We start from the raw sequence: 23,646 nt of genomic DNA, 5'->3' as shown, positions 1-23,646 counted from the left end.
TGACGTGAAAATTTTACTTGTGGTTAAGTCAATTGCAGACTTCCAAAGCATGGTGAAGAAGAAGCAGAGAGCCACGGCGCAACAAATTTTACCGCCACGTTTATTCATTTGAGTGTATATTATAATGCATACTTCCATACTGTATATTATAAATGTTAAAATGTCTTTATTCGTTTCTAAATTCAAACCATTAATATATATAAGTACTTATCATGTGTTTGGTGTAAAAGTTACATTATTCTATCATACAAGGACTTTCGCGTCAAAACGTTAAGAAACGTTAAATGGGTGATCTTTAGTGTGGATAACTGGAGAGCTGGAGCGGGCGAAGCTGCGAGCTATTTACTAGCTATTGCTCGCAGCTTCGTCCGCTTGTGTTCAATGAATATCACAGAAAAGCAGAATATCATTATGCCAGCGCAGTTGACCTGATTTTTGTCTCTTACCAAATAAAGATATTATAACTACTAAAACATAATTTTCACATCGTTTCCTGGAACTGTCAGATGTCGCTGTGATTCGGTTTCTATACCTGTCCAGATTAGGAAGTCCCAAATGACCGAAGCTGTGGTGTTGTAATGATTAGACGCCCGTCTGTGGATCGAAATGACTCAGTTTCATATCCTACTCGTTCCATATGAGTTTGTATACCAATCTGATTCATATTATAGGAGTTTTGATAGACAAGAACTTGCTTCAGTGTGAAGGAAAACATCGTGAGGAAACCTGCACATTGGTGGACAGTTTAGTTCACTAGTGTGTATGCGACTACCTGCCACTAGATGGCGGAAAGTAGTCGAAAAAGTCATGTCAGGTGTCTTTAGGCGACTTGAATAAAATCTGACACCAGTGTTTGCAATAACACACTCGATATGATGACAAGAGAGACGGTTTTGTCTCATCATTTGGCTACTGCACAACGTCATTTTTAATTTCTCTTGGAGATTTTTAATTTCAGTCCCGGTTTTCTGAAAGTTGGCGTTAGAAACCATTTGCATTGGATAATAATAATTATTTGAAATTAAAAAAATCTTTATGTTCTTTTTTTGGCGTATTTTGTGTTAAATCTTATCTATTTAATTTGTTATTTCAAGACACAGTTCATAATCAATATCCCTAACAGTTGGTAACCCTTATTCAAACATTCATTACTATAAAGTCACCATTAGTCTTTGCAGGACATGTCTATTCTCTTTGTATTACATATAGGGATTTATCAAAGCTCATTCCATTGGTTTGAGGTTAGTTTATTACATTTATAATTGAATACATAGACTGTTGATCTGGATCTATACTTTGTTGATCTGTCTTGTTCGCCGTACTTGGTAGATTCGGTATACATTGCTGGTTTTTCATTGCGCAAAATAAAAGCACTCATGTAAACTATCACATAATGCAATCGCTTCAGCATCTGTCCGAGTTCGGCAATATTGTGTAGCCGACGCTACAGATAGGCAGTTGCTGAAAATGTCTTATCAATAAGCAAATAATTATAAATATAAAAATTGCCATTTGATTTTCAATTAAAGTAAAAAAAAATAAAATCGGTCGATCAGTTTGGCTGCTACGATACCACGAACAGATATAAGACGTATAAGCTGTTTTTCATCACATATACTAAGAAGAAGTGTTTATAGTGTGATTACAAATAAAACAAAAAGGTCATTATCACAAATAGGCCTTTAAGCTATAGGCTATATTTTGTTGTTCGCATCTGGCAGACAGAAAACATTTTTACATACATTATAACCAAAACACCGTTAAGATGGGCATCTAAAATTAATATTTATTTTTATTACGACCTCTCGGGGCGATAATTATGATCTTATTAAAAATGATACCGATCTGATTAAATGATAGACTGGCATGAGTGAAAAGTAGCTGTCATTATTCTATTGTAGCTTCAGGCTTTATATCTCTTCAGTAGACTCATAGAGATATACTTGTATTGGTTGTTATCCTACTAATATTATAAATGAGAATGTTTGTGAGAATGTATGTATGTTTGTTTCACGCAAAATCGACTGGACGAATTGTTAATGAAATTTGGTACACAGAAACGGCTAGAAAAGTCAGCTTTTTATCCAGAAATTCCCACAGGAGCGAAGCTCCAGGGCGCAGCTAGGCCAGGGCGTAGTGTAAAGCTAGAAAGTGACAAGTAGTCGCATACGATAAAGAGTCTATCCTTTTCTCAAGAATTCGGCAAAGGTGGGAGTATCGTAAAAGTCATGCCAGAAAACTGACATATTAATTTTAGCTATAACCCATTCGATAAGAAAGAAAAAGTACCAAAATGACGTTTATGCATAGTGTATATGTAGCGTTAGACGATTTTTGCCGAATCATGTTCACATCAAGTTGGATTGTTTAAAATATTGAAGTACTCTGTAAATAATTACCTATGATAAATGTATGATTTTGACACTAGTGTCTTATTTTAACTAGTTCTTGATCGCTCGTGAACTTCTCACGGGAAAAGAAACTACTTATTTTCTGTGATGGAAACGTAGCATATGTCTCCGTTCCTCTCATCAATTCTCGCCTTCCCGATTGTAATCAGGAGTTTCTCGTCCGGGGATCACCGTATAAAAAAACTTTTGAAAAAAGTTTCGGTTGTGATCTCATAACTGGCTGCGTTATCCCTCCTTGAGCATGCTTTTGTTTTCTATCACCTGTAAAGGCCATCTATCCTTTAGTCTATATAAAGATTCCAGTTATGAGTATATATAAAAATATACATGTTAAAATAGTACAAATATACATAATTTTATTGCAGGTTAATAAACGTGGAATATTTTTTTATATTTATGAAAAAATAAATAACGGAAATCTCGTAGTAACTTAATACTTTCAGTTTAAAAAATCCCTACGTGTACTAAAACCCATCAAAATAAATAACGGAACGAAGATTTCCGTTATTTATTTTTTATTTAAGTGAAACGTTATTTTTTTTTAAGTGAAAGTAGTAAGTTGCTACTTAATACTTTCACTTTAAAAAATCCCTACTATGGATCCCCTGGGGATTTTTTTAGTGAAAATATTAAGTTACTACTAAATACTTTCACTTAAAAAATCCCTACGTCTACTAAAACTCATATTGAAAATCCATCGATGGATCTTTTTCCACTTTTATATAATTACTGAAATACTCTAATCACGTTTCCCACGCAATGTAACTACAATATTTTTTTAAGGCGATATTATTGCGTTACAATACAATACAATATTGTTAAAAAGTGTTGTGGCCCAAATTAACTCGTAAAGATTCAGAATATAATAATTATTGTATGCAAGCCCATAATCAATCAACCGTTTGTGCTGCTATGACATACATACATAGATTACGAAAGTCGTAGAAGGTCCAATGTATATTTTCCACTAGATCTTACTGCCTAGTCAGTCAGAGTTACACTCGTAGTAACCAAATATTAATAAAAACCTGAATGAACTTTTAAAAATGAACAAAGATTCTTATGTCAGTTTTTTTTCACATCACAATGCTTTGTTTTGACGTAAAATAATGACAAACTTTCATATTTTATGGAATGTATGTATGGGTATATGGACTAGTTGTTCCCTTAGGCACCGCTTATATAGGAATTTCAACATTTAAAACGTGTGCTCATTACACACCATGTTGTAATACAGGCAGGTTATTGTTATTATTTTCATGTCCCACTGGTGGGCAAAAGACTCTCTAGACAGTTTATATTCAACCCAATTCCAATTTTATAAAAAACGGCCAAATACATTTTGCGATATAGAATCACAAATATCCTCATAATATTTATTGTAGGTAGGTATATTTTATAATATACTAAATAATATGGTAAAAAATTTAAATAATCTTTGACATATCATGACTACTAGCATCAGAAAGAGTTACGAACTCGTGTTGTACAATTAAACTACGCCGTACTGATCACTTTAAATGACCAATGTAGTAATAGGCTTACAAACTATACACATTGCTGCCGTAAAGGTATGAATTGATCTGAATTTTAAGCTAGCAATGAAAGCAGGGAATATTTTCGAAGATCGAGATATTATACCTATTTGTTTATTGATGTTAGCATTAATATTTTTTTGTGTGGATATTTATTTTGTTGAAAAATGATGATTATTGATGAATGACGCGGTGGTCCAAATATCAGTTCCGAAGTAAATGAAAAAAAAAATACTTTTACCTTTTTTTATCCTACTTCTTACTAATATTGTAAATGCAAGAGTTTGCATGTGTTGATGTACCTATAGCGGATTGAGTAGATTAAATAGGTACCTAGATTTGTTACTCGATTATGCAAATCTAAAAGATATGCATATCTGTAATAAATTACTTAAGATAAAAAAATATTTTTTATCTTAAGTAACAAATAAGTTTGGTATTTTTTCACTGAAATAATTTCTACGGGAGAAGGAAAGGGACATATTTATAATTATAATAGCTATAAGGTATGCCTATCGCAAATATTCTTATTGACATAAGGATAGAACAGAAAATTTTCCGCAGCCGTTGAGCGTCAGAGCCCAGGGTCCGCTTTTATACTTTTTCATATCCACCTACTTTCGCACTGTCATCGACATCCTTTTTGTCAGAATATTGACACACATCATCATCTTTCACGACCTTCAAGCCGCCATTTCTTGTGTTTATCCCTTCTGCCATCGCCACGGCTTAAATAAACTATCATACATTTAAAACACGTCATATCAGTGGATTAGTGATAATAAAAACAGAAAAAGATGGATATACTAGATCATCTATCTTTATCATATTTAAAAAACTTTCCATATGTATATTTACAAATGAAGTAGGTACAAAGCAAGGTCGTGTTAATGTGAAACTAAATTTGTAGGAGAACAAATCTAAAAAGCATGTAAAATCTTTGTATTCAACCTTTATACTAGAACTTGTCCGGCTCGAATCATATCCGTAAAGTATTTTATTACGAAGAACTATCCAAAGAATTGCGCCTTCATTATCGCCGCTATTACCGTAGCTTAGAGTCCCGTGCGGAGTGATTTGACACGCGTGTGACTGTACTTGGAAGTGTAAACAGAGTACCTAAGTAGTGTCAGTCTGGTATGTCACCATAAACGCTATGCGGACTTCTTTAGTGCTGGCATTTAGGTGGGGCGATAAAAATTAAGGTTAATAGTGACCACTTTAGGTTAGGTATTGTGGACACGCGGCTAACTTGTTGAAACTTTAAAAGCTCATCATGATATCTCCTTTTCAACGCTTTGATGGATCTAGTGGTGAACGGTAAAGTTTTGTAGGCCAAATATAAAATAATTTTCTTTTTAATTCACTCCCAAAGTATTTTACTTTTAATTAATTTGCTTAATTATTTCTTTGATCATCCTGTCTTTTTTATATAGGTTCCACTGTTGGGCAAAAGCCTTCACTTAATATCATGCCTTCTATAATATATTTTTAAATGATGGTTACATATGGGATACTATACTAAACACTATACTGATATTAAACCACATATTCTTCTTTTGGTTTCTGCTCCTCCATATCTAGTCTTAGAAATTTCCACTTCTCTTCTTCTTTTTTCTTGGAATTCAATTAATTTGAGCTTTGACGACGTCTGTGCCTTAGTGGTTATCGGAATCTCTTGTCTGTATCGGAAAACTCTGGTTGGTATCTTGTTAATATAACTGTTTAGTTTATATTTTCATAAAATTTTATTTCTAGGTGTGATTTTTTAATATCGAAATGAAAGATTTCGCCAAAATGACCTCGGAAAAATTAAAAAAAAAAAAACTTTGTAAGAAGGCTTTACTGTACGGCCAGTGACACACTGGAGTACCGTTAGTGGCAGTGTCCGCCCGTCTGTATGTACTAGATGCATTGCATATGCCTTTAGTACATGTTCTGTGGGAGTTATTTCTTATCCTGTTCCAGATTTTTTAAAATTCCAAATTAAAAGTCTGAATTGTTAAAAAAAATTTTTTGGATCTGTGGCAACGCTTGTGTCACTGTCACTAATATGTTTAGTTTAAAGACAGGGATTTTAGCGGCAAATTAACAAGACGTCGGTTTTTAGAGGTCACGATATCAAAAATATTCTCTCTCATTCACTAGAATGCAAATATTTTCGCAAATATTAATTTACGAGTATAACTTAAATCGAATCGATGAATTGATTATGATTTACTAAAGTTATCGTGTGCTATACTCGTACGGTACGTAACGGAATTCTTAAGCTGATCCTGGTTTTATGTCCATCATTTTTGTACGGACACAATTCTCAGGTTTTTGACCAGATGTTTCCGCCCTCGAATAGAACTACTCCTACACCTAACCTCCCACAGAAGTCGTTTGAGGTGACTAAATAATTATGAAGCCTCGGAAAGGCAACGACAGCATTGGCAAAATGGGTTATCATCAGTCATGAGGTGGTCGTTAATAAAATCTGCTAAGTATATAGAATATTCAAAATTCAAAGTACTTTTTACTCCAAGCCAGGATTGTAGCCAGTTACATGCTTTGCATTCCTTTTCTTTACTTACATTCCTTTTCATGAAATTACTATATAGAATTCAGCAATGCGACAAGAGAGATTTTACGTCAATGATTCTACGACTTTAATTGTAGAAAGGTATCCCAGAAAAGGTTATCCCGTTAATGTTTTCTCATTGGAAGGATATTCGAGATAAATAATATATGTATATTGAAGTAGTTATTTATACTGCTGGGCAAAAGCCACTTCTATATTACGGCAAATTATTTAAAATCATCTTAAAATCTCATCTTGGAGTAATCATATTATGGAAGATAAACCCTTACGTCGTATTAGGTGACGTACCATTGCTCAGTTTTTCCTTGCGTTGATACCAAGTTTATACGCTCACATCAAAACTAACAATGTCCAGTCAACAGCACATCAAATTACCTCGCATAAACCTCTATGGCGCGGCAATAGCGGCGAGTTTGCAATGAATTTGGGTAGGTTGATGTGCTGTTGACTGTTCGTCGAAAGACGGCAATTGGAGACATTTGGAGGACGCATTTAAGTGAGAAGAATAGGGCCAATCAAGCGTCAGGTTTACCACATTTCAGTTATCTAATAAAGTGATTTTATAAATACAATCAGCGTAAATGATCTGTGACGTTGATGATGCTTAGAATGGGTTGCACCATTAAACTTTGACGTTAAGTTTAGTCTGTGCAGAAAAAAGAAAAGTGAGCAGGTACGCCATTTTGACTAAACGTCAGCCGCGCGCAGGTTAAAGTCAACGTCAAAGCTGAATGGTACAACTCACCCTTAATGTGTAAGCCACATATCCACAATATTTGAAAATTCTATTCAGTTTGTTACAGGATGTAACTTTAAAAATGTTATTTAATTATGAATTGTCTACTTGACTAATAACAGCAAATGCATGTGTGCTCCAAAAAGTGTAGTTTCTTGAAACACATGAGTCAGCATTAAAGCAAACCTATAACCTTAAATATAGAACAGTCTACAAGATCCTAACACAAACACTTACCTAAAGGCAACTGCAATATATGCAAATCTTTTGATAACAATCAAAACAATAATTTGGAAATTGTCCAAATTTTCTCGGTAGTGATGAAAGTAGGATTATTACTATGAACCTTAGAGGTTAACGACATTTATTTAAGTTAGTTTCTTTTTTAACGACTGTTTTTAGAGTTCTGTGATAGGTGACATGGTGATTATGAAACCCTTATAAGACCACGTTTCTCGTCCAACTTTCTGTTGCATCAGTTTGTGCACACCCTTTTTCTCAAGAAAGCATATAGGTTTATTACCTAGAAAACTATATGATATCAAGTTATTGAATCTACTGTTTTCTTTATTTAAAAAAATCATACTTGTAAATCAATGTGATCAAAAGCAATGACCATTTATGTCGCATTTTATGCGATTTCTCAAGGGAACCAAAATCTATAGGATCTAGAATCACGAAATTTGGCAATAAATAAGGGTTTACAATACATATAAGAGAAAAAAATCGAAAGTATAATAATAAAAATCCGAATGACGGAACCCTCAATGTTCGGCCCAATTCGCACTTGACCGTTTTTTTTACATAAGTAATGTGAAAATTTTCTCACTGATATTACAACTTTTGATTACCTACAAATTGACAATTAAAGCATACTTAGTAGTAAATGCGTGCTAATTTTATGACTGTGAAAGTTAATGACTAAGTGTGAATATAATTTTTATTAGGTACTCTAGTCAGCTCTACATTTTAACTTTCCATCCAGCTAAATGCCTGCATCTCCCGTCTATAGTTGAATTTACCTCGCAAGATATTTATTATATACATTATCACGTATGTAATATCTACGTAGTTATTTTTCTTACCTGGCTCAGATAATTTTGAGAGCGATACCGCTAATTTTATGGAAACTTTTGAGCCATACCTACTATAAGGAGCTGACTTTTAGAATTATATTTTTGATGAAGTTTATTGCGGATATCACTAACTAGCTACAATAGCTTTTGTTCGCTACTTCGCCCGCGTCAATTTCCCACGGGGACAGTATTTTTTCAGAAATCAAAGACCTATCTATTCTTGTCACTAACGTTTAGTATTGACGAAGCATGTGACGGATTTATTTCTGTACATTTATTGACGAAAAGTGTAGCGAATTTTCGAAAAAATATTTTACACAATTTATTCGGATTGTCTTTTTTTATAGGCTGTGATGAACAGTTACCATCTGAGGTGGGCCGCATGCTTGTGTGATTGGTAGTATAAAAGAAAATAAGTACTAAACAAGTATTGCCATAGCTTATAGCCCGGTTATTCATGTGAAAATAACACAATTCTATGATCAATCTACACAGAACGTCTCAATCCAAGCTCGATATCATTGAAATACCGCGAGGTAAAATGATTAAAAAAGTGTAGATGCGTAACTTGATTTATTCCGATGAAGCTATCGTAAGTTAACACTAATCCGTGTTGTGTACGTAATGTTTTTCATAATAATATATGAGTATTTAAAATGAGACTATATATTCATATGGGTATGCTCTAATGAAAGAAATAAATCGTTTATACGGCACAATAAAAACAAAAGTCTAACTGCAAAAGTATTGAAAGTTAACTTTTCATAGTGTTATACTATTTGTAGAAAAAATATAATATGTTAGGACGAATATGTTAGGATGAATCACACAGATTGAGTTAGCCCCAAAGTAAGTTCGAGATTTGTGTTATGGGATACTAACTCAACGATACTATATTTTATAACAAATACATATTATAGATAAACATCCAAGACCCGGGCCAAGCAGAAAAAGATCATTTTCCATCATGACCCGACCGGGGATCGAACCCGGGACCTCTCGGTTCAGTGGCAAGGACTTTGCCACTGCGCCACCGAGGTCGTCAAAAGAACCAAATGAATGCAAAAAAAAATCAAAATTAGCCTCATCACAAAATATCAGATACATGGCTTTACAAACAGTAAAAAAGATGGCGGTATCTATGGTGAAAACGTCATAGATCTTTGATCTTTGGTACAGCATTATCATCGACCATCGACACACTTTCCAAAACAGACATTCGTTATAAGGTAAACAAACGATCGGCTATAATCGTGAACGATCGTTCTCATTGGACAAAATCAGATTTTGTTTGCTGCTTTCCTATTATGGTTATGATTGGGCCGCTTTTATAAAGATGGGGGAAGGTGTGCTTTGTTCTTGTTAAATAAGTGCATAAAATACTTAGACGGTTAAATAAAAATATAGCTTTAGGCCCCGTGTTCATCGCATCGCTGGATACGCGTCCAGCATGTGTACAGCAAAAATTTATGGAATTTTTGAAGAATTCGATGCGCACGGGCCTCTAGCGTAAAATGGAGGTTCATTCGTTTCCCCGCTATGTCCGTTATCAACTAAATACGACACAGTGACGTTCTTCTGAATGTATTCTTAGTTATTATTAGTCATCCACAATGGTTTTTGTTTTCTTTAATATTTCAGTAGTAGTAAACATTTATATTTATTTTGTTCCAGATAAATCCAAACTGAACCAGTTCTAACCAGTGTAGTGTGGTGATAATAGATTATGTGTGGTGACCACTCGGCCAGCAGTGGGGACCGTAGGTGACAAGTGTGAATAAATGATAGATTTTAGTGGACAATGATCGTTTGGCGAGCGAAGAACACTAGTCGACGGAAATTCGGTGACTGGTGAGTATAATTAAGAAAATAAATGTATGAACAAAAAATATGAACGGCGGACTTAAAGCTGGAGGCTTTTCCTAACAGTCACCGATAGTATCTCCTTCTCCTTTGCGTGTCGATGACAAATCTACACGCTACATACGCCATTGACTACTAACTCCTTTCTTGCCAGAGCTGAGCCACTTAAATAGCGTCGTCAGAGGGTACTACTATCAAGACAGCCCTAGTTCAAATGTTTGATAACTCGAGACAGGCGAGCAAATGAATCAATGATTAAAGAATAGTATACAATATGAGTACATTTTTTATTTAAACTTTATTGCACATTATACACATAATTAATGTATGTACAAAATGGATGGGCTTAATGCTATAAGTATTATTTAACAGTCTGAATGAGAATATACAATAAATCTCGATGGTATAAAATAACCAGCAGTCAAATCTAAGTTTATTCCACCCAAGGAGCAGACTATTTGGTAAGGAACTGAAAAAACCGTAGATGTACCCATTTATGACAGAGACCAGCTAGTAAATAACCAGCTCGATTGTCAGTTGATATTTTTTGGGTTATGGTATAGTATGATAGACGAGAAGGGGATGGAAGCTTGCACAGGATCTTAGGATATGGCGGAAAAAAGGATAGCCGGCCATGATATACCTAAACTTAAGTTGACGCAGGCTAAAAATTATATTTAGAAAATCTAGTAAAAGCTGGTACTTAGTGTCCGAAAACATATAATTATATATTTAAAAAAAAAACATTGATAAAAGTTCAAATAACACGACACAGTTTGTAAATTACAACCGGCTTTTTAGAGTTAGCCGTCTTCAGAAATTCCTATCTTTGTTAGCCCAATCAGAATTTAACAAACCCAAACACAACGGTATTAAAATCAAAAGGCCTAACAAACCCGTCTCAAGTTTCGAGTCTTTTTTTTCACAACTCGACATAATACTGGTCCAAGAACAGTCAATAAATAGATATATTAATATCCATTACATCATAAAACATTGATACGCGGTCATTTCACGAACTTTTTGCGAGTACAGGTGCGGTCTATTTAACTACTGAGTCACTTCCTATAATTATATATTTATAAAATTTTAATAGGCATAGTACATGGGAAAATGGATAGCGCTAGTGGCCATACGAGTTTTTGCTTGTCTCAAAATAGGTTTTCAACAGTCTCAGCCGTCAATAGTCGTCGGGTAATGAATTAGATTACATTGGTATGTGGCAACACGTTTTTATCACACTTTGTCAATGTGTAGACAAAATTGTTTGCGTGAGTAAAGACTACAACTGAGTATGAAATTTTGCTTTTGTTGGACGCATATCTGAATGTTGTTTTTATATTTAATCATGACGTTGTTTGTATGGATATTATCATATTAATTTTGTCCTATCTAACAAATGAAAGTTTAGATGGATGTATGTTTCTTAATCTCACGTTAAAAGATTACCTACGTTAACATGTCTTTACCTATAACCCAAATAAGATCGTTTAAAAAATTAAACCATGATCAATCGACCTTCCAGCCCGCACTGTAAAACGGGAAATATTCTTGGTCATCTGCATTTTGATCCAGAGATGAAAACTATTATCAAATGTAACTTGATATAAGACAAGTTAATTAAACCCAAGTCATGGCCCGAAGCGTAAAATGATATTTCTATCAACGCCACGTTTCCAGTTAACTTTACAGGTAGAATGTCCAGGTTGTCCATGTAATTGAATTTCACTAATTACAAGTATACACTAACAAGAATATAAATGAAGTGGTCGATATTGTTACTAGATTTTGTCCGCGGCTTTCACCGCGTTAATTACGTGCGTCCTCTCATAACTTATTATTGTATTATTTATTTTATACGTGATGATGTAAAAAGATGAAACTTATACCAGATTTTAAATTAATATCCAGTATACAACCGTGAAAATCCCACCCAATCCCATCTAGTAGTTTTTGCGTGATGCGTGAACAACCATACAAACAGATGGACAAAAAATATATATCCCATATGGACCCCCTTTAATATATTTTTGTTCAATATCACTCCCTTACGGTTTTATTTAATGTATAAATAAGATACAATTGATTTTTATTTTTACCGCTCTGTGTGAGAGAAATTCTCCACGTCTAATTCTATACGAAACACTATTAATAAAATTTTGCACGCATTGTGATCGCCCTTTTGTCGATATCAAGATCGAGTCTTATACTAAAATGAATATTTTTTTTTATAAATATGTATAAAGTTATTTATTACATTTCCATTGCTATTTATTACAATTCATAAGAAGCGGTTACAAATTTTGACGTAAAAGGATCTGTCATAATTATTGTTTCATACAAAAGATTATCATTAATATTTCATTTTGTACTATCGAGCGAGCAAATATTAAGTAAAAACGCATATTATGTGAGTTTTTAGGGCAACAAATCAAATTATTTTGTTTTTCTGTGTACTTATTAACTTTGCGGCTTCTCAGTGTCCGTGCCTTCGTCTCAGTGAATTTGATTGATGAAAACGACCCGCATACCGGCCCTGTGTTAATAATTCAAGAAAGAATAAAAAGCGGCCACAACTTAGGGTTCTGTTGAGAAACAAATTAAACACATTTTATTACATATAATAATGTGGATGTTTTATAAATTCAGTAGTAGTAATATTAGTATGGCTGCCATACTAATATTAAAAATGCAAAAGTCTATTTGTCTGTATATTGTTATGATTTTTCGGCAGCAACAAAAAAAAAGTTATGAAAGCCGATTTTGATGAAATTTGGAGTATGGAGTTAACATAGGCTTCCGTGGGTAATCGACGGTAATTTAATGTCAACGAAGGTTTGCGTCAAACTTTTACCTACCTACTTCTTGAAAATGTAATCAATAAAAATGGCGATGTGACGTTGCCATCTGTAAACTTATAAAGCAAAGAACTTTCATCCTTTTTACTAATTTCAAAGACAATTAAATTTACTCTTTCGCAACTGCTTGTTCCCGTTTTCTTCCTCAGTTGTTGAGCGTCGGAGCCCAAGGCAAAAATTTCTACTACCTCGTCTCCACTTCACACAGTTGTCGGCATCTTATTTTGTATTTAAACGGTTAAAAATTCCCATTTGAATCGCCGATATTCCATCTATATGAGTATCATTTCATGTCATTTTCATTGCTCAAAATAATCACCCTCGTAATGGAATCTGAAGACAGTGTGACTCCACTTACGAAATTAATCACTATCATCAACACGACATCCATTTTGAAAATTACATATTAATTTCCAAAGTCGAAAAGAGTGAAGAAACGTTGGGAAGGGAAATAATATACAATTTTTAAAACGGATACTAATGTAGAAATGATTGAAACCTGGTGGTCGGCGCCTCAAGCTCAAAGGCCACAATTACAAATTAATATTAATACAGAACGTTAACGTTAAAAGCATAAATTCATTCAATTTACCTTATGTCGCTGTAAAATTAATTTCCATTTACATACTAAATATTATTTAAATAGGCAGTACACAAATTTTACAATACTTACTACCTTCAACAACTATTTTATTAACGGTACTTAATTTAAATAATTAAATTGAACGACATGTTTAACGGATAAATAAATATCCTTATTTATGGAAATATAATTGAATTAAATCTTATGAGATATATTTGAAAAGTCAATCAAGTGCCTTAAGGAATGTTAGAAGCATTAGCTTTATTTTATTAATTGCTGCATTTGTTTTATGCAATAACGACCTGAACTAATCATGTTTTTGAATGACAAACATAATTTAAGATGAAAATAATTCAATGGATCAGTTATAAAACTGCCAGTAAATAGATCTTTGGATAAAACATCGCCACCTACAGAATATATTCTCTTAATTGAATTATCTCAACTATTGAATGAATAATTTTGTATTTGAATAATACAAAATTATTTATTCAACTTATACGCGTCGAAATTTTATTGTTCACATCGAAATTTTATTTAAATCTAAGTCTACCTACGACTTTCAAAGCACAGTCATTGCTGCTTCCTTGACCTACGATCATTAACTATGTCTATTTCAAATTTCATCAAAAACGGCCCAGCTGTGAAAGCGTAACAAACTTTCGCTTTAATGGATATTAAAGGGAAATATGTTTGAAGACGCATATTTAGAGTATATTTAATTTGTGTCTACGCAGCGATAAGGTTGTCTCTTTGCCCTCAAAACTGATAAATAATACTTTATCCGAGCAGGTTCACGATTATTAAGGGGTAGACTTCACGGACAGACGGCGGAATTTAACCCATTCTACTTAACTGTCAAATACACATGTATTAACCCGTTTGAATGTACAACTTTGTAATCTCGATTTTAGTTCCTTGATGTTACTCGCCTGAGATTTTGAAAGATTTTATGTGCGTTGTAAATAAACCTATAATTAAACATTTCTTGTTGGCAACCCTAATTTTGTTCGATATGAAGTATGCGTGCTTTATAATAAGCGTAAATATTACATATTAATCTGACTGAATTCTATCTCATGCATGCATCTTTTAATGTCCAAAGGTTGTTATTATTATTGATAAATATGCATTGTGAAAAATGGCATTTGGCGCTATCATCGCTAAATGAATTCTGATGGCCACTGTTTCCGATTAAGTCATCTGTGACTACAACGTGTAATAGAGAGCTATAATACTTTCTACTAAAATTATTTAACTAGTGTGGCCATAGATAAAATTAATATATTTTTTTTATTTCTGAGTGTGGTGGCATAATCTGTTGAAAATCTTTTTTTTTATTAGAAATAAAATAAATTGATAAAATGTGTGCGCTATGTACCCACATAGCGCCTTAAATTGAACGCCAGTTTCACCATACCATTAGTACGAGTATGTTTTACCTACTTAGCGATTTTCTTGTCAAATTTAAGACTACAGAAGCCAGATAGGGCATTAACACTTCTGGGTTACCTTTACTCACAAATTAACAAATACATCTTATTTTAAACAAGCGGCCTGGCCCGACTTCGCTCGGGTAAATTATCTCTCTAAAATAATTTGGCACGAGAATCCCTATACAAGTAGGCAACGTATACACGCGCGTATGATACCCGTGGTGCTGCAAGCGTTGATGGGCTGTGGTGGCCATCAGGTGTGCCGCATGCCTGTTTGCTTGCTACATAGTATGAAAAACCCCTACATGAACGCCCCCAGCGCCGAATTCAAGCCAAACACTGGCCGAATGTGCAAATCCCGCTAAAAAACTAAGTCTCATAATTATATGGAGATGAGAGAGAAAATGCACCGAGTATTAGGGGAAATCTGTACGGTATTTCTCACTGGAGCGAGATACTGCGTGCTTCGAGACACGCGATGCACACTTTCATCGGGGTATGCTCGTGCTGTCATAAATCTTATCGATTTATTGTTACAGATCATTATTTGAACAAGCTTATTGTGAAATACGTTTTTAGATTGACCTGGCAAATTATATAGGGTGCTAATGATATTAGGTTGCTTCCGCTTGGTCTTGGTAGAAGGGAGAAACTCGAAAGTGTTGATACGGGGGGTGATACTCAATCCAATGATCTTAAAAATTAATGCATGCCGAAGACCAAATTAACTGAAAGGGAAAAGAAAAATTAAGAAAGCTAAGAGCAAAGGATGAAGAAGTAACCGGGAATACGCTTATAAAAGATAAATAAATATCTTGACTAATTAGAACCTCATGATGCAACCAGACATTGTAAAATAAAAAAATATTCTTTTTTCCAATTTCATATTAAAATTTGACAATCGTTATTTGATGGGTCATACTTCGACCCACCCAGTCTCAGTCAAAATCAATTAAAGTGTCAAAATATTTTTTATAATAGTTATTTTCTACATAGACTTGAAGTTAAGACTTGTACTCAAATTATATTTATTTACGTAGCTAACATCTATTTACCGTTAAAATCTCGCATGTCGACTACCAAGTGTTTGCCTACTACTATATTTGACACAACCAATACTTACCTTAACGGGGTATATCGCGGAAACCCCACTCTTGTACAGTCAGCAGCATTACGGGGGAAACCCATAATGGGTAATTGGGTATAAATAGGTCTCTATTTTGCGAAAGGTACATTTTGCGAAAGGGGCAATTTGTAAATGGGACATTTTACGAAAAGAGCGATTTCCCAAAGTGACATTATGTGAAAGAAACACTTTATGCGACCAGGGGACATTTTACGAAAGGGACATTTTCCTTCACCGAAAGCAAGCGGTGGACCATTAAAAACACATCATCAAAGTCAGTCAAATTGGTATACAGACTTAGTAGGATTTGAACCTAGGACCTTTTAGCTTACAGGCGGATATCCTAACCACTGCACCACCGTTTCCTTTAAAATCTTTGACATATATTAAAAATTTATTACAATAATACTATAAAAGCTGGATTGATGCTTTACAGGGAAACTTGATATCCAGATGACTGTATATAGGCATTTATTACTCTCGACTAATAATGCATATTTGCTGGATGATAGAATGTCGACAAATACTATGACCGGTCATATTACTGACGGGGAGGCCTCGTTTGAAGGAGACGTTTACAGTCCTGCAAATTGAATCGAACCGGATTGATGTGTCTTAACGATTACATTGTTTAACGATTGTGATTTAACTGTAATAATTTACTGCTTTGTAGTGTCGCAAGGAAATTCAAGGAAATTAATCGATAATACACGAAAATATAATACAACTGGTATGTTCAGATATGAGTATATCACAACATAAGGATTATATTCATTACTAGAGGCCCACACAAGAGTTTTGCATTAGTGTAACATTATTGAGTTGTAAGCTGTTTTCAAGGGTCTACTGTCTTTAAGTTGGCAAGTTTCTTCCTGTCATTAAATTTAACTGTTCTATTGTCACTTGTCCGTCTTTATTGTGGACATTTGACTTTGTAAAACAGATTTATTATTCGACATAATGATATAATCCTTACATATTATAAAAATAAGTCCAACTGTCGATTTATAAACGCGATAAAGTCAAAAACTACCGGATGGGTTTTTGTGTGGTTTTCACCAATTAATTAAATAGTGTGATTCCTGAGGGAGGTTTAAATATATCATTTAATATGGTTTTACCTGAGCGAAGCCGGGACGGGCCGCTTCTTAAGAATAAATAGATATTTGGTTGAACTCTTGGAACTTTGTCGGCATAAAAAAAAATTTTTTGCCAAATTTAAAACTAATAGTTTATATCACCTAGAAAAACATAAGTCTTTAATTATTAAAAATCTTTAGAGTGTGAAAGTGCGCAATAAAAATTGTTTAGTGCGAATGTCAGGCAAAAAATTTAAAACTATCGCGGCGGACTATCGCAAAATCACATTTTTAGAATACTCATGAATTAATTAGACACAGATATTAGCAATTTGACAGGACGTGAAATAAGAGCAAAATGCGATTTTTAAAAACCCCCACTGTGAAAAATCCCAGACGATTTATGTATTTTTACCCGTAATGACCATACATAATGACTAATTGCGTTCATCCGCTATTCGATTAGAATTATTGACGTCTGTCAACCATAAGACAATTATGCCATTAATTTTGACAAGTGTGCTAGTGGTGCCCCGCGGTGAAATCCGTGTACTAACATTAGTAATGAGGATCATTTACGTTTAATGAAACGTGAACATTTTTTAATAATAGAGTTGTGAAACGATATATCTCCGAGTTACCTCTTATAAAAAGTAAGCTTTTTCTATAACTAACGGCGTGTCCTGGCTTCGCTCGGGTAAAATTATAATATAATAAATTATACACTAAACCTAAACCTTCCCCAGGAATTACACTATCTATTACAAAACTCGCATCACAATCCGTTGTGTAGTTTTAAAGATACTTGTTGGAAGCTACTTGTTTTATACTACTTATGTAATGAAGCTGAACATATTATTTTTTTTGCATTGATCTCAGTGCATTGTTCTCGTAAATCTATAACGAATTAATCATTAAATTATATCAAATTGTGTTCATTTCGTATATTGTATTGCTCTAATTTTGTATAATTTATTTAATTGTCCAATTAATTGGTATAATCGCATCAATTAATATTAATTATGAACTTATAATTCTTATATTTCCTTTCCTTTCCATAAACTTTAACAGCAAAGCTATTTGAAGTTATGACAAATTATTAGAGGAAATTCAAATTAACGTAGGTACCTAAAGTACTCGTGTAATGTAAATTTATCAGTATCGACAACTGTGCACAATTCATAGTGCCGATATCAACGATTTGACTGATTTAATCGACTATATCATTTATAGTAATTATTAATTGTAACAGGCGACCTTTTCCAGCTCAGTTTATGAGATATGTGTAGCGATAAATTTTGCATATGCATATTATGTGTAGCGATAGACTTTGACCGCCTAATTTATAATACATTGTGAACGTCTCTTGTTTTTATTGCTTTCTTGGTGTGTGTTTTATTTCAAAACTGTTCTCATAATCATAATTTGAAACACGCATGAAAATCTGTACTTCATATACACCAATAGCTGTACCGCGGCTTCAACCGCGTGAATTTTCAACGGGAAAAGTACTTCTTTCCGTGATGAAAGGTATCTTATATCCTTCTCTATTCAACTAACTGTAAATATATAGGGTATCTCTATTGTCTGTCAGCTGACAAAGTTATATCCCTTAGTCGTCTCGTACGAAATACATGGGAGATATGCTCTTATGTATTTCGTATATAGAATGGTCCTCTTCTAGGGCGGAAACACGCGTTGCCATCACTAGCTAGCTGCTAAGAATTTATAATGTAATACTATTAGATAGGATAGATTAGTTTTTTCTGTATTATCAGGCTGTGGCTACATTGATGATAAATAATAAAATTTTCGCTGAGAGAAAGCAAATCTTCGTCTGATTAATGAGACTATCCAGTTAAGACATAGCTAACATAGCTTATACTTAGTTGAGGTTATATTGAGGTTGTAATTGATCTAATTGATAATTTCTACCTGTATGAGATTTTCTCATACAAGTTGGTAAAAAATGTCAGGTAAACTGATTTCAGTTTACCTGACATTTTTTACCAACTTGCTTTTCATCGCTTAGCATAAAACTTATGCTTATCTCGGTCAGTTTTTGTCAATAAGATATTTCTAGCAGTGGACGATAAGCTTTATATAATGCGTCACGAGAAACTAGTTTAAACAAGTTATTTATTCACATATTTTCACTTATGTAAATGCAATAAATTTTCTTACGTGCGATCTATTTGAGGTCCGGTTGGAAATGCACTACAAAAATAACAAACTCGATTTGTTGCATAATCTACATTATCAAAAAAGGTTAAGTTAGGTACTTTTATTAATTAAATAAAAAACATGTTTGAAAAATATCTTAGTTATGTAGGTATTAAAGCTTCTAGCATAAGGCCACTATTCCACAAATTGTATTCTGTGAATTTTAAAAGTTTAAAAAACAAAAAATATGACGCGTTTTAAAAATATATTTTTTTGACGAAAATCATTTAGTGGTTCTACGAGAGATTGCGATTCTTTTTATTTAAAAAGTGCTTATATATATATATATTTATTTATTTACCCAGACATTTTATAAGCCCAGTAATTAGACTCCTGAAATCCTTGCTTAAAATGACGATGGTCATATTTTAAGACCACTGTCTCGGTTAGGCAGGGGCGTGTGTTCGATTCTCCTTCGAGCCCTGACTTTTTCATCTCATATTTTAAATTTGTTTATTTTTTCTTTCAGGTCCAAAATGGCATCGGATGTCGCGTCACATTTACCAAGAACGGCGTTCGTTTGGCTTGTATTAGCTTTAATATGCGTAAGTACATATTGTTGTAAAGAAAATAATTTTGGGTTTTATTTTCGGCGCGTCCACATTTATTGTACCGTCAACTGCACGTCAAAATCTCTTGGGCTTCTATGCGGTGGTGATAACGACAAATTTTCAATGAATTTGGGTAGCACGATGTGTTCTTAAGTGTAATTGTATTGAACGCGCATGCACAATGTGAGTAAAAAATCACACAAGACAAGGTCTGTGCACAAGACACTAGTTCTGCCTTATCTATCCTAATTCGTAACAATTTTTTCCACTTTTTTTATTTGTGTTTTTCGTTCGTTGTCAGCTAGATATTATCTTCTAAAGCACTAATTTCATATATCTTGACCATTAATTTAAAAAAAACTATATTTGTATGCTTAAATCGAATGCCATTTATCTCCGTTCCCAATAAAAAGACCTAGAACGTAAGTAAGCAGTTGCACCGTCCTTGGTGAGGTCGCAATGCAACACGGCGCAGTTATATCAGTCATTTCATCTGTGCATTTGATCGTGGCTGGTGGCTCTCAGCTTCGGCCGGGTAATAGCCGGAGTATCCGCTCCATTTGAGATGGTACTGCGCATGCGCGTCCGGTGGCACACATAGCGCACATATCGCACACCGCAACTGGACCGCGTTTGTAAAAACAAACGGATAGTGTGTACAGTCGGTCGGAAAAATTTACGATTGCAATCGTATGTAACTAATAATTAATAAAAATCATATGTAACTAATTAATAAACATCATCTCTGAAATATTTGATACGTATGCGCAGATCACACCCCGGGTTCCTATATCTATTATGCTGAAATGTGACGTCTCAAGGGCATGTATTTCGTAAAGGTACATAATAGTCGTTATAAAGTTACGCATATTTCTGTAATCTGTTACTCAAAAACTATTCAAATCAACACAAACAAAAAAAAAAACCATTCATAAGGTACAATTTTACCTGTGGCACGTAACATATACCACACGGCACGTAACAGGTACTCGAAAATCTATGCGCAATTCCGAGTTTCCTTCTGAATGTTTACCAAAAATTCAGTAGTCTTGCATCAAGGAGTAATAAACATGCACTCAGAAACTTTGACGTAATTGGTATTTTTTCTTCATTCTCTTCTTTCGTTCGTTCTCTTCCATTTTTGAATTGTGAAAAAGTGCGTGCTGAAAAAAATCAGTTTCAAATCACTTTCGTTACGAACTGTACTAAAAGTAAACTTTCCAGAAAGTGCAGTTAACCGTTGCACGATTGCTCAATTGATTTCTTTTTATTTAATCGACTATATTCATAAACAATTAGTTATAACACCTCATAAATTAATTTTAAAATGGCTCCTGCAAGAAAGATTTTTTTATTATTTGCATTTGCTGTTTCAATTGAGCTGTCCGAATTCTTGTTTGATGGATTTTAATTTTATTTTTGAGAAATACATTTTAACAGTCTAATGGACACACGCATTATTAATAAATGAACTGATGATTTGCGATTAATGTAAAATTTATGATTGGACATTTCTAAAAGTTGTATCATTTTATTTAATTAAATTTCGGACTATTAGGTATATTGTTACATATATTTTAATTTTTAAATTTTATATCATATTCAATATCAAAATTAACATTTTCACTACCTAATACATTGGCATTGACATACCTAATACATTACGAGATACATTGACGACCTCGGTGGCGCAGTGGTAAAGTTCTTGCCACTGAACCGAGAGGTCCCGGGTTCGATCCCCGGTCGGGTCATTATTGAAAACGATCTTTTTCTGATTGGCCCGGGTGTTGGATGTTTATCTATATATGTATTTGTTATAAAATATAGTATCGTTGAGTTAGTATCCCATAACACAAGTCTCGAACTTACTTTGGGGCTAGCTCAATCTGTGTGATTTATCCTCATTTATTTATAATACATAGTACAGCTGTGCTTACCATAGCGCTAAATAGTTACTAATGTTCACAGTATAGCTTTTATTCTGTGAAGGTAAAGGTCAACGTTGGTCAAGGTCCAATCAAAGTTTATATTATAGACTCAAGTCACTGGGGTTTTCGTGTCTATACTAATACTACACTCACATGTCATTCATAACTCACTCAAAATTGGCCACCATTAGTCAAAGGAAATTGCTAAGTAATTATCGAGTAATTGAGCTTAAAGTACAATCAACTGCACATCGACCCACGCAAATACATTGGAAATTCATAGCTCTTGCCATCGCATAGTGGTCAACTGGACTAACTTGACGTGCAATTCACACAATGTAGGTGTCACACAATGGCGACTTCACACGGCTTTCACAAACTGTTATACGTGTTAGTAACAGGACGTATTATCGTGGACAGGGCTGAAGAAATATTTACGAGACTTACAATTCGTACATTGAAAATTTCTATCAAATAGCCGCCCCTCAGGGTTCCGTTTCCTTGGAAATAATTAGATTACCAGTATCATAGATAGAAAACTCAGCAACTTCTTAAAGGATAAAGTTTGTCGCCTGTTCTATGTACTTTCAAAAAATTAGGTGATGATGATATTTAGAGAACAAACACTTCTTATATTATTTTTTCTACGTATATCATCTCCCTAACGTATCTCTTTCGAAAGCAATAAACATCAATCTCAGGAATGCATCAATATCATCGCGCGATCTCTTTTCAATTAGACGATCTCCGTGGCGGTAGTGGTCACTACGCCCGTCTGTTATTTAGAAGTCCCGGGTTCGATTCCCAACACGGCTAAATATTTATACACATCATACACATTTGTGTCCTGTTCCTGGATATGTTGTGTCCGTTTCTATGTTTGTGTCCGTCTGACCCACGATACAAGCTTATTGTGTGTAGTTGAGTGTTGTCCTTTTTTTTATTTGTCTAGGTTGATAAAATCGCAAAATGTATGTCTAGAAAATAGTATACTTATAGCATTACTAAAATCGAATGATTCTTCAAAATTGAAGATGCTCTCTGCTGCGAGCGCGACCGAAAGGTTATGAGTTGCAATTTTATTGACCACAATGATTTCCAGTACATGATGAATCAAATTCAGTACGGAAGCTATTAAAGACCAGTAATCTATCTATCTATATAACAGCAACTCATTTCACCGTATGTCTTTTAAAGGCAAACATTCATCAAATCATTTTATATTGTCAATTATTTTCCAATCAACTTCTTTATTCAACATTACAATATAAAACAAAAGTTTAATGTCAAAGGTCAAAATGCCGTCTTCAAAATACTAAAGAAGTAGAAAGAAAATAAAAGTAGTGGCTGGTAGTCAATCAACAGAAATAATAATCATTTCAGAAGTAATGAGAAAGTTGACTACTATTAACAGAGTAATCACACCATGGTAGCTTAACTCAAATCCAGTGATTAATGAATGTCTTGCAGGTTAGAAATTTAACGGAGTCTATAACGAAGTAATTAGTAAAATGATTTATTATAACACTAAATTAACTTGAGAAGAGTTTTCCTTGAAATAATTGCAGTTTGTCAGTTGTAAAATTGGTACATAGACTATTTAGTAATTAAAGACTACCGTTGTAGACGCAAATGAATCAATTGACTATTGTCTTGG

The 23,646-nt window shown here is 33.8% G+C and overlaps 1 protein-coding gene across 1 annotated transcript in view; it reads left to right on the top strand.

The window, feature by feature from the left end:
- Window positions 1–23,646, top strand: part of m (miniature) — a 78,992-nt gene that overhangs the window by 10,362 nt on the left and 44,984 nt on the right. Inside the window, exons 2-3 of the mRNA XM_053749584.1 lie at window positions 10,017–10,193; window positions 19,980–20,055. Coding sequence (XP_053605559.1) covers window positions 10,144–10,193; window positions 19,980–20,055 — 126 coding nt within the window. The 5' untranslated portion in view covers window positions 10,017–10,143. The remainder of the gene's footprint in view (window positions 1–10,016; window positions 10,194–19,979; window positions 20,056–23,646) is intronic.

The sequence above is a fragment of the Plodia interpunctella genome, chromosome 9 (assembly GCF_027563975.2).
Source record: "Plodia interpunctella isolate USDA-ARS_2022_Savannah chromosome 9, ilPloInte3.2, whole genome shotgun sequence".
Taxonomy (NCBI): domain Eukaryota; kingdom Metazoa; phylum Arthropoda; class Insecta; order Lepidoptera; family Pyralidae; genus Plodia; species Plodia interpunctella.
This window is presented reverse-complemented; position numbering and strand designations above follow the sequence as displayed.